Here is a 15,487-nt window from a genome sequence, read left to right as displayed (position 1 = left end):
ATTGGCCATCTGGGAGATAACAGGCTTGTGCTCCGGCCCGGCCAGCTGCTAGGCGTCATGTCAGAGGGCCCTTCGCTGGCTTCCAGGGGGGCCGGGACCCTTCTGGAAAGACAGGGGTGCCCCCGGCGTGCTCTGCCCTTCTGATGTGCTGCCGTCTCTGGCCGTTTAGGATCTGTACGACGAAGAGGATGAAGTGAGGAAGCCGAAGAAAGCCCGGAGGAAAATGATCAGAACCACATCCATGAGCAGGGTAACGTCTGCATTGCTTGTGTTAGCGCAGCGGGGCTGGGCCCGAACCCTGCGGGAGGCCCAGTATGGAGCCTCCGCAGCACTTCCCCAGCAGGAGGCGCTGTAAGCTCTGGCTGTGGTGGAGCTGCCACGTGCCCCGCTCTCAGTGAGCAGCTGGAGGGTAGCGGTGCAGGGCGCTGTGCCCCGGGGGGAGAGAACCCCTCACAGTGCAGTGATCTCGCCCGCAGGCTGTGAGCGGGGTGTAGCTCAGGAGAGAGCGGCAGCCGTCCCGCACTGGTGTGTGGGGGTGCCCATCCCTGGGGGGGTCCTGTGGCTCAGTCCTCTCTGCCCTGCTCCCCGGTGGAGCCTGTGCCGCCGTGGGAACTGGCGTGAAGCGTGCAGTACGGCCCATTGCCGTGAGGGCAGCCGCGTCCCCTGCTCATGCGTCCCTGGCTCAGAGCACTTGGAGGTTTGCAGGGTGCATTCCCCAGCCCTCTGCTCTGCCTGTCCACAGAGCTTCTCTGGCCCCCGGCACTGTCGGAGCCCCTCGCACCTACCCTAACGTGCCCCGGGAGGCAGGGCCGGGCTGTTCTCCCCACTGGACAAGTGGGAGCTGAGGCCCAGGGAGCAAAGGACCTGCCCATGGGCACACAGGACGTCTGGCAGAGAGGAGACTCGAACCCAGGTCTCCCAGTCTATTGTTATTACTGTTGTTGCTACCGAAAGCAAAGGAAATCTGGCTCTCCCTCTCCCCGCACCTCCGGAGCCCTCAAGGTCACGTCTCGTCCGTCAGCCTGCCAATGCACACACGTACCAGCCAGGCTCAGCACGGGCAGATTCTGCTCCCACGTCTCCTAGTCAGTGTCAGAGGCCGTCCGGACCTTTGACCCTTAAGAAGGGGTGGCCAACCCGAGCCAGTTACGAGCTCTGCCCTCGGGATGGCTTTGGGGAGGCCGGGGGTTCAGAGGCTGCTGCTGGCCCGTGTGCTCAGGAGGGGAGGGGGCCCTGCAGGAGAGTTTTCCACATTTATTCCAAAAGCCCCACTAAAAATGGCAAAGAGCCCATAGCACCTCATGGCCTGGTATGCACTGGGGAGACCTGCCGTGGTGTGACTATCGCTGGTGTTACACCGGGGCAGACTGCTGGGCCCGGGGGCCTTGCTCCAGCCAGCGCTCCTCTCTCTAACCTCGTCAGGGCCTTAGAGGGGCCAGGGGGCCGTCTCTCTGCACATGGCCTGCATGGCTACTTTGCAGAGGTTCCGGTGTCCCCTGGCCACTTTGTTTATGTGTTGTGTCCCTTTTCCCTCCCGTCTGCCTTTGTCTGGGCAGCTCTTTGAGTTGGGCCGCGGCGCTCTCTGTTTCGCTAATGACAATAGCTCATAAGCCCGGTGGTACTGACAGAGCCGCTAGCTTGGAGGCTGTGGAGGGGGCCCACCTCTCCCCAGGTGGGGCGGCCGTGGAGCCGTGAGTTCAGCACACGGCACAGTGAAACCAGGGGTGGCTGGGGGGTAGCAGCTCCCTGGGAACCTCACACGTTTTCCTCTGTCCTTTCCTTCCAGCAACCGAACTTCAAGCAGAAATTCGTTGCTTTGCTGAAGAGATTTAAAGTGATGGATGAGGTGAGAAAGGGTGGGTCCGTCCCTGTCTGACACATGGCGCCAGCAGGACAAGCACCTTGGGATCAATCTGGGGAGCCAGGGGGCCTCGGGCTGCCAGGAAATCCAGCCAGAGACACGCAGAACAGGGCAGAGCCCAGTTCAGTCTGCTTCCTGTTCCTGCTGCTGGCTTAAGTAGGGCCAGCGGGCCAATCAGCTGCTCCGGGACTCTGCCAATAGGACTGTAGGGGCGGAGTCTCAAACTGGGGCGGAGCATCATGGGGCCCAGGTAACCAATCATCAGCAGGCTGCCAGGTGGAGGGGTGGAGCATGGCTGCTCCTATAAATGCTGCTGCGGTTGAGACCTGCGGGTCATGACACAGCAGTCTCAGCTCTGGTCATTGCTGCCCATAGTAATAATCTCGCTCGGTCTCTGTGTCATTTCTCTGTCGTCACCCGGCGATCGCAGCTCCCTAGTTCACATGCTGTTTACCACACGCTTCCTGAGCGCAGGTGAAAAGGCTAAAGCAGCGTGGACAAATCCAAGGTGCCCCAGCTGGACGTCTCCCCAGAGCCCATTCCCTGCCGGGGATCCTCATCACCCTTTGCTCATGGGCTTGTAGCCAGTGTCCGAGCCCGGAACGCGTCAGTGTGAGGGTTGCCATGCGGAGAGGGGGCAGAAATGGACAGGGCAATGTGTCGTCACCGCGTTTAGCTCCCGACGTTTGATTCTCTGGGTTGAGCCGGTGGTAGGTAGAACCGGTTGAGGGCATTTTGCTGGGAGAGGAGAAGGTGTTCGGTTGTGTTTTCTGCCACGTAACCTTCCGTTTCTTCTCAAAGAACTTCAGTGTCCCTGGGCAGCCGCGGCCTGCTGCGAGGCTGCCCTCCTTAGTGCAGGAGGGGGAGTGCGGGAATTGATGGCTCCCAGAGGGTTGTATGGGGTGCAGAGCTGGCCGGCCTGGTCTGGCATGAGCGATAGCAGGGCTCAGTGGAGGACTTCTCAGATACTCCTGCGACTGGTTGTCCCTTTGTGAAGCCAGATCTGGCTGGTTGCTTGACAACGGGCAGGGTATTTTCCCTTCTGCTAGCGGGTGTTTTGGCGATTACCTTGGTGTCTCCGTTCCGTAAGGATACAGTCGGCACAGTTTGTCTGGAAATTACTGCATTGGGGTGGGTCTCAGATGGCTTTGTCCTTCCCGAGTGGTCTCTTGAGCGGAGCAGAGAGTGGCTGGTTTGGGAGGAGTCTGCTAAGCCCTGGGGTTTCCTTGCCAGCGCTTGGTGTCCAGTGAATTTGGATCTCTGCCAGAGAAGGTGGGTTCCAGGCTTTGTTTTGGTTTGACTTCAAGGCCTGGAGACTCAAGCGTGAGGAGGCTGTGGATTCCTAGGTGGCCGAAGGACTCTGCTGTGTCTCTTCAGGGTACGTGATGAGCATGTTATGGGGAGGTGATCACTCACCCACGAACTCTGTAGCTCATTTTGACTGAAGCCAGCCCCTGCCCGGCTTTTTGCCTTCCTCACCGCGGGCTGGGTCAGTCCTGTGTGCGCGGGCTGTGGGTGTTAGTCTGGTGGTTTCGGCGCTTGAACGGGGCTGGAGTTAGAGGCTTGGGCCCTCCAGCCCTTGGACTTGTTCGTTTCAGAAGAGTTAGTCCTTCCCGTGAGAGGCAGAGCACGTACGGTCTTGCTTGGCTGCTGGTTTTAGTGCCTCCCTGGGGGTTGATGGGCAGTCTCTTGTCCCTTTTGTGGGCTGCATTTGATACGTCCGTCTGGAAGACCAAGGCAGGTGTCTTCAGGACAGAGGGGTTACAGCTTTGTGCAGGGCACATCCCAGGGCTGTATCCCTGGAGACAGGAAATTAGCCAGCAGTGATGATGGAGCGGGCACGGAGGAGCGCGTGCAGGGAGGTGTCTACATTAGGGCAGGCCCGTGGCAGGACGCACGGGGGACTGGCCTCGTTTCCCCCGAGGCAGGCCCAGCTGTGTGAAGTTTGGGAAATGGCAGCGTGACCAAGTTCCTGCTGCTGCAGCCCTGGGCAGTGACTGAGCAGCTGCGCTCGGGCCCCCGCCCCTTTCGTCCCTCGGGTGGCTCTGTCCTTGCTGCTCAATGAGGACAGGCAGGCCCTGGTGGGGGGATGGCCTGGAGGTGTGTCCCAGAACAGGCTGTAGCCTGGACCTTGCCCTGCCCATGTCAGTGGAGAGAATCCAGGTGCCTGGGCCAGGCTGGGACAGATCAGAGCTGAGATCCCCACACTAGGTGAGCGCCAGCTCCTCCTCCCCTCCCTGCAGACAGGCCTGTGGGGAGAGCCTTGCTGTTACCTGTGCTTCTCTGCCGCAGGTTCTGGACTCCGACCCGGTGGGTCAGACCCGAGAAGTGGAGGAGGACCTGGGGCTGCTCTACGACAGCTTGGAGGAATGCAACAACAGCGACAGCGGCCCCGAGCTGGAGGATAACGAGAGCGTGCACAGCACCCCCAAGCCCACCCTGAGGTGAGAGCAGACGAGAAATGCAGACGCATCACACGTCCTGCAGCGGGTGTGCAGGGCCAGGCACCGGCAGAGCTCCCCTCGCTGTGCCCCAGGGCCGGGCACAGCTGGGGTAGTCCCCAAAGGTCAGTTACGCTCTCCTCGACCCCATCTCCCAGCTAGAGCCCCGGGCGGGGCTTTCCTTTCCCGCAGTGTAACAGCCGGAGCACCACAGTACCTGGCTAGAAGTCGCATTGTCTGCGGAGTGCATTTCCTGTGTCTCCTGGAGAGCCAGCCCAGAGCAGGACTGACAGACTCACTTGCTGCCGGATGGGACGGAGGGAGGGGGCACGTGCACTGGTCCCCGGGGAGGAAGGAGCCCTGTCATCTCACCAGAGGCCCTGTCATCCCTCTGTCCCGTGGGGGGGACACGCTATCTATGCTGCAGCTGCGAGCGACCCCCCCCAGCCTGGCATACAGACTGGCGCTAGCTCCACTCAAGCAAGCGCGCTAAGAATAGCAGTGCGGATGTTGTGGCTCAGGCAGCAGCCCGGCTCTCCCGCTGAACACCCCACTATTGGGAGCATGCTAGCGGGGTCTGCCTGGGCTGGGAAGCAGGAGATGTATGTCTCAGTAGCTGGGGACTTCCTCATTATTCATAGACATGTCCAGTCCCCTGCTGAACCCTGCTGAGCCCCGAGCCTCACATTGTGGCAGTGAGTTCCACAGGTTAGCTGGGCATTGTGTGAACAAGTATGGCTTTGTGTCAGTTGGAAATTAGCTCCCTTTCTGTGTCAGTGACTGTCCCCGGTTCCGGCCGTGCTAGGGAGCAATGTACTTAGCTTCTCTATCCTGTTCACTCTTCTGGGCGCATCTGTCATGGCTGTGCAGCCCTGAGCCCTGCCCTCTCTGCTGGCCTCCCAGAGGGTGGCTGCCCATCTCTGAACCCCTCTATTTCTGGGGTTACTCCACAGCTGCACACGCTTTCCAAGGGAGGCCAGCTGAGAGAGAGGGTATGGTATTGAATCACACATCCCCAGGCCAGGAGGGCCCATTGCGATCAGAGCACGGGCCAGACACCGGCCCCCAATCATTCCCGGAGCAGAGCTTTTAGAAAAACCGCCAAACTTGATTGAAGAATTGCCCGCGATGGGGAATCCAGCACGACCCTGGGTGAATTGTTCCAAGGGTTCATTCCTCTCTCTGCTAGATGCCTTACTTCCAGTCTGTCTGTCCAGCTTCAGCTTCCAGCCACTGGATGGTGCTAGACCAGAGCCCTGTTCCCCATGTCAGGACTTAGACTGTCACCAAGTCCCCCCTTCACCAAGCTAATTAGCCAGAGCCCCCGGAGTCTGTCCCTGGGAGCCAGGTGTTTTCAGCGTTGGTTTTCGGCTCGTGCCTTTGCCCCTCTGGCTGCCGCAGCCCCTGCCGAGGAGTCTCCGGCGAGCTGCCCACGGTGACACCCACCCAAGGCTCTCTCTGGGGGGTGCCAGGTGCCTTTGCCTCCCACCTCTGACTTCCTGAATCCCCTCTTGTGGGGGACTCTGCCGAAGGCCAAGCACTGCCCCCGTCTATTCTCCTCCTTTCCTCTCTGCGTGGTCGACCTGCTCAGAGCGCTGTCGTCGGTTGGGGAGGGGCGATTTCCCTTAGCAGCAGCCGTATGGCTTTGTTCCTAGTACGCTGAGTTCCGCTGGGTTTTACCTGGGATTGAACTCCGGCTCCGGGGTCTGCAGTTCGCAGGCTCGTCTGACAGGCTTTTGAAGAGATCGCTGCTCTCCAGGGCACCGTCACTGGCTTTAATACAGCGCCTCTTTTTCTATTGCCGATTCAGCCGCTCCGTTATTAAGCTCTTGGATGAAGCTGGGGACATTTTGCTCATAGGCTCAGCAGTGCTGCTCTGCCATGTGGAAACAATGTCCTAGATGTCTTGGGTCACGTTCTGCCTCTTTGATAGCCACAGGCCAGTAGGTGTTGTCGTTTTTGGCCCCCTAGTCCTGTGCTCTGGGCTGCTTCTCAGCTTGTTTTAGCCAAGTCTTTAGAATGCGTTGTCGCAGCTGCCAGCCCTCTGGCTGCACACCACGTCTGTCCAGCTGTGCTGGGATTCCTGGATCTCCATCAAGCCCCCATTTCCCTCCAGAACTGGGACTCCAGATACCAGCTCCCTTTGCCTGGAGCTCGGGCCTCCACCAGTCAGCCACGTCTTTGTCAGCTGATTGCTCCATCCTCTACCAAAGCCACAGCAGACGGTGCTGGGAGCCTCTGGAGCTGGCCTGCCTGTGGTTCCTGGCCATTCCTTCCTGTCGCATGTTCACTGGGAAGATCTTCTCTAGCCAAACCGAGCAGCTGGGGGGGCACTGCAAGAAGAGCCTCGTGATCTCGTGGGGTTCGGGCAGCCGGTGCTCTGTACCCCCAGTCAGCTAGTCTAGTCTCTCGAGCTGAGGTTTGCGAGGGATCTGCCCGGGGCTTGTCTCACCATCATCCACAGCCGGCAGTCTGGAATGCCCATCGGCGGAGTGGCCGCGGGGTCGACGAGTGTCTGACTCTCAGGTCGTTAAGCTCTGGGCCAGGCTGCCCAGGGAGGCAGTGCAATCCCCGTCACTGGCGGTCTCTAAGGCCAGGGATGGTCTGGGGTTACTTGGCCCTGCCTCAGCGCAGGGGGCTGGACTCGGCGACTCTCCGGGTCCCTTCCAGCCCATGTGTCTGACTGCATTGGTGTAGGTCGCCGACCACGGGGGGTGTTGATCTCAGCTGTGTGTTCCCAGCTTTCTGGTGGGGGTGGGGTGACCTCGGCTCATGTTAAACACGGCGCTGTCTGGGAACAGAGAGGTACTCCGGCACCCCCGTGCATGGGACGTAGCCCTGGCAGCCCCCGAGAGCCCCAGCTATGGGAAGGAGTCAGACCCAAAGGCTCTGTGTCATCCAGCGACAGGTCCCTGAGGCGCCTGCCAGCGCTGCTGTGTATGACGGCCGGGGGCCGTCCCCCTGCTTCGCTGTAGCAGCCCCCTGCCCCCGGGCTGCCCGCCCGCCTGGAGAGCGCCGGTGTATTGCAGGCAGTGCCGCCCCATGGCGTGTTCCCTTCACACCAGCACTTCCCCTCTCGGAGCTGCGCGGCCGCACCACCTCCTGGGAGCAGCCCAGACGTTAGTGATCCCCGCCTGGCCCGGGGATCCGCGTTGTGAGCCAGCTCCTCCCATTAGCGATCCCCGCCCGGCCCGGGCATCCGCGCTCTGTGCCGGCTCCTCCCGGTAGCGATCCCCGCCCGGCCCGGGCATCCGCGCTCTGTGCCGGCTCCTCCCGGTAGCGATCCCCGCCCGGCCCGGGCATCCGCGCTCTGTGCCGGCTCCTCCCGGTAGCGATCCCTGCCCGGCCCGGGGATCCGCGCTCTGTGCCAGCCAGGAACCCAGCCAGCCCCTAGGCACTGCGGGGCCCGGGAGACATGGCACCAATCTGAGGTGTGAGCACGCATCAGGCTCCCTCAGACAGTCCCGGTACGGGAGGGCGGGAGTAAACCTGCCCCAGCCCTCCCGGCAGGGAACTGGCCCTTCCTTGGTTCCCAGCCCTGCGCGCCGCTTCCAGGAACCGCAGGTCCCCGACTCAGTCCAAGTCCCCCCACCCCGGCCCAGCGTGAGTCTGAGGGCAGGATCCCTGGGCCCTCAGTGTCGTCCCTTTGCGGCTCAGCTCCCAGCGCTCTCTGGTTCAGCATGCCGAGGGGACAAGTTTCACCCCCTCCCCCGGGGACGCCGGGCCAGGCCTGTGCTGGAGCGAGTGGGGGCCTGTCTGTGGCGCTGCGTGCTGGGAGAGGCTGAGGCGGGCTGAGTGGGGGTCCTGGTGTCTTCGTGTCTCTCATCTCGTCCTCTGTCTGTCTCCTTGTGCGTCTGTCTGTCTCTCCTGCAGGCGTTTCTTTGAGGGCGTCTCTCACTCGGGTTCCCAGACTGAGATCGGCAGTCTGCACGGCCAGAAAGGGCAGGAACAGGAGTCCGGCAGCCCTGTGAGTCACGCCCCTGCCTCCTCGTCCTCCCCCGGCTGCCAGGCCAGCAGCCTGTGGCCTGGGATGTCCCACCGGGAGCCAGGCCTCCCGGGGAGGTGTCTGTCACCTGCGGGGCTCACTCTGCGCTGCATTTCCTTCTCCTTTTCTCTCTTTCCTGGGCGCGCGGACGTCCTTTCCCAGCACAGGAGCGCTCTCGGGGGGGCACTGTCGGGGGGACAGAGGATTGGCGGGAGCTCTGGGGTGCAGGCTGCCCCACGCACTTGTGTCTCCAGAGGCAGCCAGCCCCACATCCGGCTGCCCTGTGCTGGGGGCCACGCGTGGGGCTGCCCTGGGACGCTCTGGTCTAGACTCTGGTTCCCCCTCCTCAGGGACAAGCAGAGAAGCGAAAGGCTGGAGCTCCGCGGGCCCTGGAGGAGGTGGGCGTGGAGGTGGTAACCGCGGTGAGTGTCTGTGTGCTGTCAGGCTGGCGGGCGGCCACGGCTGAGCTCGGGTTGTGTGGCTGGCTGAGACTTTTGGGGGGTGTCCAGCGCCTCAGTGTCCAGGGAACGAGCTGTCCCCTCAGGCGGGGGGCGGGGGGAATGCTGCCAGCCGGGGGGCAGGGGCAGACATGGGCAGGGAGCTGAAGAAGGATGGTCCAGTGGAAGGATGGTCCATAGGCTCCCAGTGGGCCCCTCACAGAGCCTCTGGGCCCCCATCTAGTAGGGCCGACAGCCTGGCCCTGTGAGGGGCCACACGGTGACGAGCGCTCAGGTCTCACGGCGATGGGGTCAGAGACGTGCTGTTGCTAGATGGTGGGGGGGGCAGGGAGGAGGCCTGCCTCAAGGAGGCTGGCTGTGGGCCCATCAGCCCCTGGGAAGGGGTCCCGGGCCCCTGGTGTGTCTCCTGTGTCCAGTGACTCTGTGTCCCCTCAGGTGCTGGAGGCGGAGGAGCCCTCCCCACGCCCCGGGGCGGCAGAGGCAGCCGGGCGGGAGAGCAGTGTTGACAGGCTGGCCCAGCTGGCCAGCGCCGGCAAGCCCGAGCCCCCAAACGCTGTGTCGCCCAGGTAAGGCAGCTCCAGGCCGCAGTCCCGGCCTGCACGGCTGGGCCCATCACGCTGTTCTCTGGCTAGGAAAGTGCTGATGGACCAGTCACAATGGGATGATGGGGGCCTGGCCACGGGGGGCCCTGCCCGGTCACGGGTGCAGCTGGCCCGGCCCCAGGGGGAAGGAGGGGGAGGACGGGGGCCCTGCCCCGTCCCGCCCCGCCCCGGGTGCAGCTGGCCCGGCCCTGAGGGTGGGGATGACGGGGGCCTGGCCCAGCCCCGGAGGGGGAAGGACGGGGGCTCAGCCCGGCCCCAGGTGCAGCCATCTCTGGTGTAGCTGTTGTGGTGGTGTGGGGACAGTTCTGGCTGCCCCAGCCTCTGCAGTCCCAGCTCTGGGGCCAAGGTTGCTGCAGCGTAAGCTCTAACTCCCGGAGAGTCTCCCCCTGCAGCAAAGCTGAGAGCAGACAGGTGTGGCGGCCCCGCAGCACCTCCATGAAGGACCGGCAGAACTCGAAGGGGCAGAGCGACCGCGCCAGCAGCCTGGACAGCGAGAGCTCGCCGGACTCACGGCACAGCGCCCAGGTCAGGGTGCAGCAGTGTGCGTGGGTGGCATTCCTGCCTCTCGCAGGGTGGGGGGCATGGCGGGGCGGTGGGGCTGGGCCCCATCTGCTCGCAGCAGAGGCAGTGGGTGGCCCGGTTTCCTGCCTGCGGGACCCTGGCCCATGTGGGTGGAGAGGCGTTGGAGCGGGACAGTGGCTGGCCTGTGGGAGACCAGGGGATCCCTGCAGCGTTTGATCCTGCCTGGTTGTGCTGTCTTAGGTGCCCCGGAAATCCGTCTATGATCAGCTGAACCAGATCCTGATCTCAGACGAGCAGCTTCCGGAGAGCATCGTCCTGGTGAATGTCGCCGAGTGGCAAGGGCAGGTGAGGAGGGAGGGGAGCCGGGCTGCACACCAGCTGAGCAGGCTGCCTGCGGGGCCGTGGGAGGGGGCCGCCTGGCAGGGGAAGACGGCCCCAGGAAATAGAAGGTTTCCAGGCTAGGGCCAAATGTCCTTTGTCCTCGCTTGGGGGCAGCCGCTGGAGAGCAAGACTGAGATTAGCATCCGTGCCTTAGGAACGATGTACTACATGACAGTGCAACAGGCAACCAGGAGAGAAGGAGAACGCGTTCCGGTTTATTGAGAACAAGGAGATCCCAGCTGGAGAGGGTAAAATTGTTGATAACGGGGCGGAAAAGGCAGAAGTGCTAGTGATGGTTTCCGTGCTGGATTTGTAAAGGAACCAGGCTGACGTGCTCGTGTCACACGTGGAGGACGTGCGACGTGCTTTCCAGGCCAGCAGTCACCGGGGAGCATTAAACACCATCTGCCAGGGACGAACGTTTTTCAAACAGCAGCCTGGAGAACTTGTACCCAAGAGTCTTAAAAGAGTTGACTGAGGAGATCTCTGAGGCTAATTTTGAATAAATCTTGGAATAGCAGGGAAATTCCAGACGCCCGGATGAGGGCTGATGTTGGGCCAATATTCCAAAAGGGCAGGTGGGATTAGCTGGCTAGCTGTGGGCCCGTTAGCCCGACATCAGTCCCACGCAGTGGCATGGAAAGGCTGAGATGGGATCCGATTGCTAATGAAGGATAGGAATAGAATTAATGCCAGCCAAGGTGGGTTTATGGGGAACAGGTCTTGTCCAACAGCCCTGATCCCATCTCTGATGGGATTCCAAGTTTGGTTGGTAAAGGTAACGGCAGAGATGTAGCGTAGTGAGACTTCGGGACGGTGTTTGACTCCGCTCCACGCACGGCGCCAGTTCACAGACCTAGCGCAGCCTCACGAGAGCCCTCGTTAAACGAGCTGCCTGGCAGAGCTCGCCCGCAGTCATCCCTGGCTGGGCGTGTTTCTGGCGGGATTCCTCAGGGCTCGGGAACACTGGCAGGAGATAGAAATGGCTGCTGTTGCGCTCCGGGGAGCTAGCGAGACGGAGCCGGGAGGTGATTTTACCTCTGTCTCCGGCGTTGGCACCGCGGCCAGGTCTGGTGTCCGCCATTGCAAACGTGGAGGGGGCAGAGAAGAGCCGTGGAAACGGTGGGAGGCCTGGAGACTGTTCCTGGGCTGCTCAGATTGCTACAGGGGAGACGGGGGGTGACTAGATCCCAGTGGGTAAGTGGGGGAGAAAATGCCAGGGCCGAAAGGAACGTCAGGGGCCCCTCCCCCAGCTGGGAGAACGGGCAGGCAGTTCGGAGCGATCGCACCCCGCTGGAAACGCCCTGCCCCCATGGGAACGGAGTCTCCGCTCCCGCCTCCTCCCGCCGTGCAGCACAGCTCCCCGAGGGCCCTGGGGCAGGGCCTGGCGCAGATCCCCCCCGAGAGAGGGACACCGCTAGAACTGCTCCTACCCGGTGCTGGGATCCGGATGAACTGGAGCCACTGGGGGGAAGAGAAGGGACGTGTGTGTGGGCTCGGGCTGCCGTGGGTCCTGCGGGCTGGGCTTCAGCCCCTGCCTTCTCTCTGGTTTTGTCTCGACAGTACCTGAGCGAGCAGCTCCAGGCGCACAGACAACCCGTCGTCTCCACCTGGTCCGTGGCTGACGTCCAGGCTGCCTTCAACACCATTGTCGCCCGCATCCAGAGATAGTGCGTGCAGCCAGGCGGGGCAGGGGGTGGGCGGAGACTGGCTCTGGGGGCGAGGCCTGGCCCTGAGCAGCATGGGGGAGGAGACTGGCTCTGGGGGTGGGGGAAGGGCCTGGCCCAGATGGCACTGGAGCAGGTTCAGGGATGTGCAGTGAGGGAGGGGTTTGAAGGAGAAGCCCATGGGTGCTGGGGGGCTGACTGTGCACCATGGCAGGATTGGGCCCTGATTGCATGGGCTGGGAGCAGGGAGGGGCTGCCCAGCTGGGCGTTGACACTGGACCCTAATGATGGCGGTGTCAGTCTCAACACTGAGAACTCCTGGCTGCTCCCCGTTAGCCCCTTCGCTGAGCCGCAAGGCGGGACACAGACCTGCCCCTGGGGAGCTGTGCCCTTCGTCTGGGCTGCGTGGCCAGCCCGGGGCTTGTCTCCATGGGTGGCATCTGTCCCGGCCCCTGCGTGGCTCTGGGTCTCTCAGGGGTTTCTCTTCCTTCTGCAGCTGTAACTGCAACTCTCACATGCCTCCCCCAGTCAAAGTGGCCGTGGCAGGGGACCAGAGCTACCTGAGCATCGTGCTGCGGTTCTTCGTGGAGCAGCTGGCCAGCAAGACCCCAGACTGGCTGAACTACCTCCGCTTCCTTGTGGTGCCACTGGGTAAGAGCCACCCGCTGGGAGCCCCAGTTCTGGGGCCCAGGGCCCCCCAAAGGCAGCCCACATGGGGGAGAGGAGGCAGCAGCCGGGGCGTCGGCAAGCTCCACTCCCGGGAGCAGCCAGCGTCTCTTCCGGCTGCGTCACTTCTTCCGTCTCCTTGGCAGGCTCACACCCGCTGGCCAAGTACCTGGCGTCTGTGGATGGGAGGTACAGTGCCCTCTTCCTGGACACGGCGTGGAGGGAGCTGTTCAGCCGGGCCGAGCCCCCCAGCGCAGGTGAGCAGCAGGGGCGCCCGGGCAGTGCCAGCTCTGGGCTGTGCGGGCAGCTGGCGGTGCGCTCACCTCTCCCCTTTGTTACCAGATTTTCCTGATACTTCGGGGTTCGCTCATTTATTAGGGTTACTCTTGGGGCGGGGTTCTGTAATTCTCTCAATGTGCTGCTTGTGTCACTGGGGTTCTCATACGGAGCTCTACTGCTCCCTCCCAATGGAGCTGTCCTGCAGGACCTCGGTTCCCCAGGGCTGGGTTCTTCCAGCCCCAGAATCAGACAAACACACACACGTTAACAGAGCGTGTCTGAGAGGACCGGGTTAATCAGCACTCCCAAGCTGACCCCTTATATGTCCCTGGACTCAGCAGGCTGGGTCGAGCAGCACCTCCGAGCTGCCACCCTCATACGTCCCGGGTTCAGCACGTCCCTATCCCCACTTTCACATTACAAGTGTTCTGGTCGTAACCCACTGGATGAACAAACCCCACAGGGTTTTTGGCTGCAGGGATCTTTAGCTTAGGTATGAGGAGCGTCGCTGCAGAGCGAATGAGGGGAGAGGGAGAGAGAAGCAACCAGCTTAACCATGAACGTTATTCATTGCCAGGTGGTAACCACAGGGGAGCCAAACAAACAAAACAGTCATAATATTAAATCCAACTTACATTTGATTACAAAAGTCAGGTTTAGAAAACTGTAAGTGATCCCACAAGTCAGGGTCAGAAGGCTACACCTAGAGAGAGAGCGAGAGAGCTGGGTTCTCACCACTCCGGGAAGCTTGAATCCATCGGGGGTCCCAGCTGGTGGTGGTAGCTGGGGGTCTGGAGTGCTGGAGACAGAGCCCCCAGCATGATCAGTCAGGAGAAGATGAAGTCCCAATGGAACTGATGCAGATTTTGGATCCAGGCATCCGAGCACTTACTTGAGCGTGGGTCGGGGTTTTTGTAGGGAAAGAACAATGGTTCAAGGGAGAACACTAGATTTGTTTATGGGTAAACTGATGGCTCAAGGGAGTGTACCAAAGTTGTTTTGTTCAGGCTAGACAATAGGAACTGCTCATTCCTGGCTATGGGCGGTGTTTCTTGGAGGGAGCTCACAATGCAATTAGGCAGCTTCAGTATTTTGGATACTAGTAGAGGATTTATTACTAGAATTGGTCTGATAACTGCTGAGCTGGGTGTGTGCAGACGGGTACATTAACATCTGGAGCAGAGATCCCCCATCATGCACTGCATCCCTGCTTTTCTGGTCCCAGAGTTCTGTGCGGTTCTTGCCTGGGAATCTCTGTTCTCCATTCTGTATGCTGATGGAGATGCCTCCCTGTCCCCTCTCCGATGCAAGTGGGGCTAGGGGCGTTGCCTTAATCCTGTCACCCTTGTCCAGAGGGGTTCAGGGGTGTCTCCCATGGCCTTTTCATTGCTTTTTGTAAGTCTGTCTTCTGATGGGCTTTGGTTCAAGCAGAGGCTGGGAGGGGAGGTCTTTCGTGAGTCAGACAGGCTGGGTACTGCGCCCCGGTTCCCCAAGAGCACACAGCTGAGAGGAACACCTTGCCTCCCCAGACACCGTGGACGTCCCTGGCCGCGTGGCTCAGTTCATTGCAGGAGCCAGCCAGTCTCACCAGCTGCCCATCTCCGAGGCTATGCTGACATACAAACAGAAGAGGTGAGAGCAGGAGTGAGCGCTCAGGCCCAGGGGCACAGGCAGTCGCCCTGGACACCGCCCAGCCTTTCCAGCCGGTGCCAGCTGCTGCCAAGGACCCTTCCCCAGCCAAATCTGGGGCTTGGCGCTTTGAATCCCAGCTGGGTGGCCCCCGGTTTATGCAGCACCCCAGGGAGGTGTCTGAACTAGCCGGATGGCAGAGGAAAGACCAGCAGGGCTGGGGGAGGGGAGGACTGGCCGAGCCCTATGCTGGATGGGCTGGGGTCCCCCAAACTGATGCAGGGTCTCCTGTGCAGTCCCCTTCTCAGCCGCCGCCCCCCAGTGTGTGAGTGGCAGAAGCAGCCGCGGGAGCCCTGAGTGGAGATGCCCAGATAAATGCCACCCTGTGCTCTTCCCGCCCGGCCTGCCTGTGCCGTATCCCTCGGCGCGGAGTGCGGGGGCCCAGGCAGAGAGCAGAGGTGACCCTTCCCTCCGGGGCCTCGTTTCTCATCGCGTGCGCTCCCCTGGTGCCTGCTCGCACTCCCCCTACTCTCCGTGGGGCACCGATAGCTGTCGTTCTCTCACGCCGCTGGCCCAGTGCAAGGCTCCCGTAGGCAGCCGGCCGGGTATCCGCTGTCTGCTGCCACGGAGCCTCAGTGCTTTCTGGCTCAGCTGCCAGGCGGGAGCGTGGCCGGGGACATGGGCAGCCCAGCTGCTTGGACGCTGGCGTCTGGGCTGGGCACTGGGCTCCCTGGCCTGTGCTGGCAGACCCGAGGCATACGGTGAGGCCAGGAACCTGAGCTGCAGGCAGAGGGCGGAGCAGCGTGGCCACCTGGGGAAAAGCCCACAGAGCTACCGACCAACCAGCCTCATTCAGAGAAACCCAGGGCTGCGATAGCAGGGAGAGTGGGGGGGCACTGGCAGAGCTGGAGGGAGCCTAGGCTAGCAGGGGGCTGCGGGTCGGGCGTGAGGGGCAGCGGCAGAGCTGGGGGGAGAGGGGACTGCGGGGCAGCGGCA

At 62.0% G+C, this 15,487-nt stretch overlaps 1 protein-coding gene across 1 annotated transcript in view; it reads left to right on the top strand.

The window, feature by feature from the left end:
* LOC135876029 (phosphofurin acidic cluster sorting protein 1-like) overlaps nucleotides 1–15,487 on the top strand; it is a 111,902-nt gene that overhangs the window by 92,362 nt on the left and 4,053 nt on the right. The window contains exons 7-18 of the mRNA XM_065401153.1: nucleotides 170–250; nucleotides 1,787–1,846; nucleotides 4,154–4,305; nucleotides 8,176–8,269; nucleotides 8,638–8,709; nucleotides 9,181–9,311; nucleotides 9,740–9,872; nucleotides 10,110–10,214; nucleotides 11,814–11,920; nucleotides 12,414–12,568; nucleotides 12,730–12,840; nucleotides 14,392–14,494. Coding sequence (XP_065257225.1) covers nucleotides 170–250; nucleotides 1,787–1,846; nucleotides 4,154–4,305; nucleotides 8,176–8,269; nucleotides 8,638–8,709; nucleotides 9,181–9,311; nucleotides 9,740–9,872; nucleotides 10,110–10,214; nucleotides 11,814–11,920; nucleotides 12,414–12,568; nucleotides 12,730–12,840; nucleotides 14,392–14,494 — 1,304 coding nt within the window. The remainder of the gene's footprint in view (nucleotides 1–169; nucleotides 251–1,786; nucleotides 1,847–4,153; nucleotides 4,306–8,175; nucleotides 8,270–8,637; nucleotides 8,710–9,180; nucleotides 9,312–9,739; nucleotides 9,873–10,109; nucleotides 10,215–11,813; nucleotides 11,921–12,413; nucleotides 12,569–12,729; nucleotides 12,841–14,391; nucleotides 14,495–15,487) is intronic.

This window comes from Emys orbicularis, chromosome 3, assembly GCF_028017835.1.
Source record: "Emys orbicularis isolate rEmyOrb1 chromosome 3, rEmyOrb1.hap1, whole genome shotgun sequence".
NCBI classification, from domain to species: Eukaryota; Metazoa; Chordata; order Testudines; family Emydidae; genus Emys; species Emys orbicularis.
Note: the sequence above shows the minus strand (reverse complement) of the source record. Positions and strands in the feature narration are given on the sequence as shown.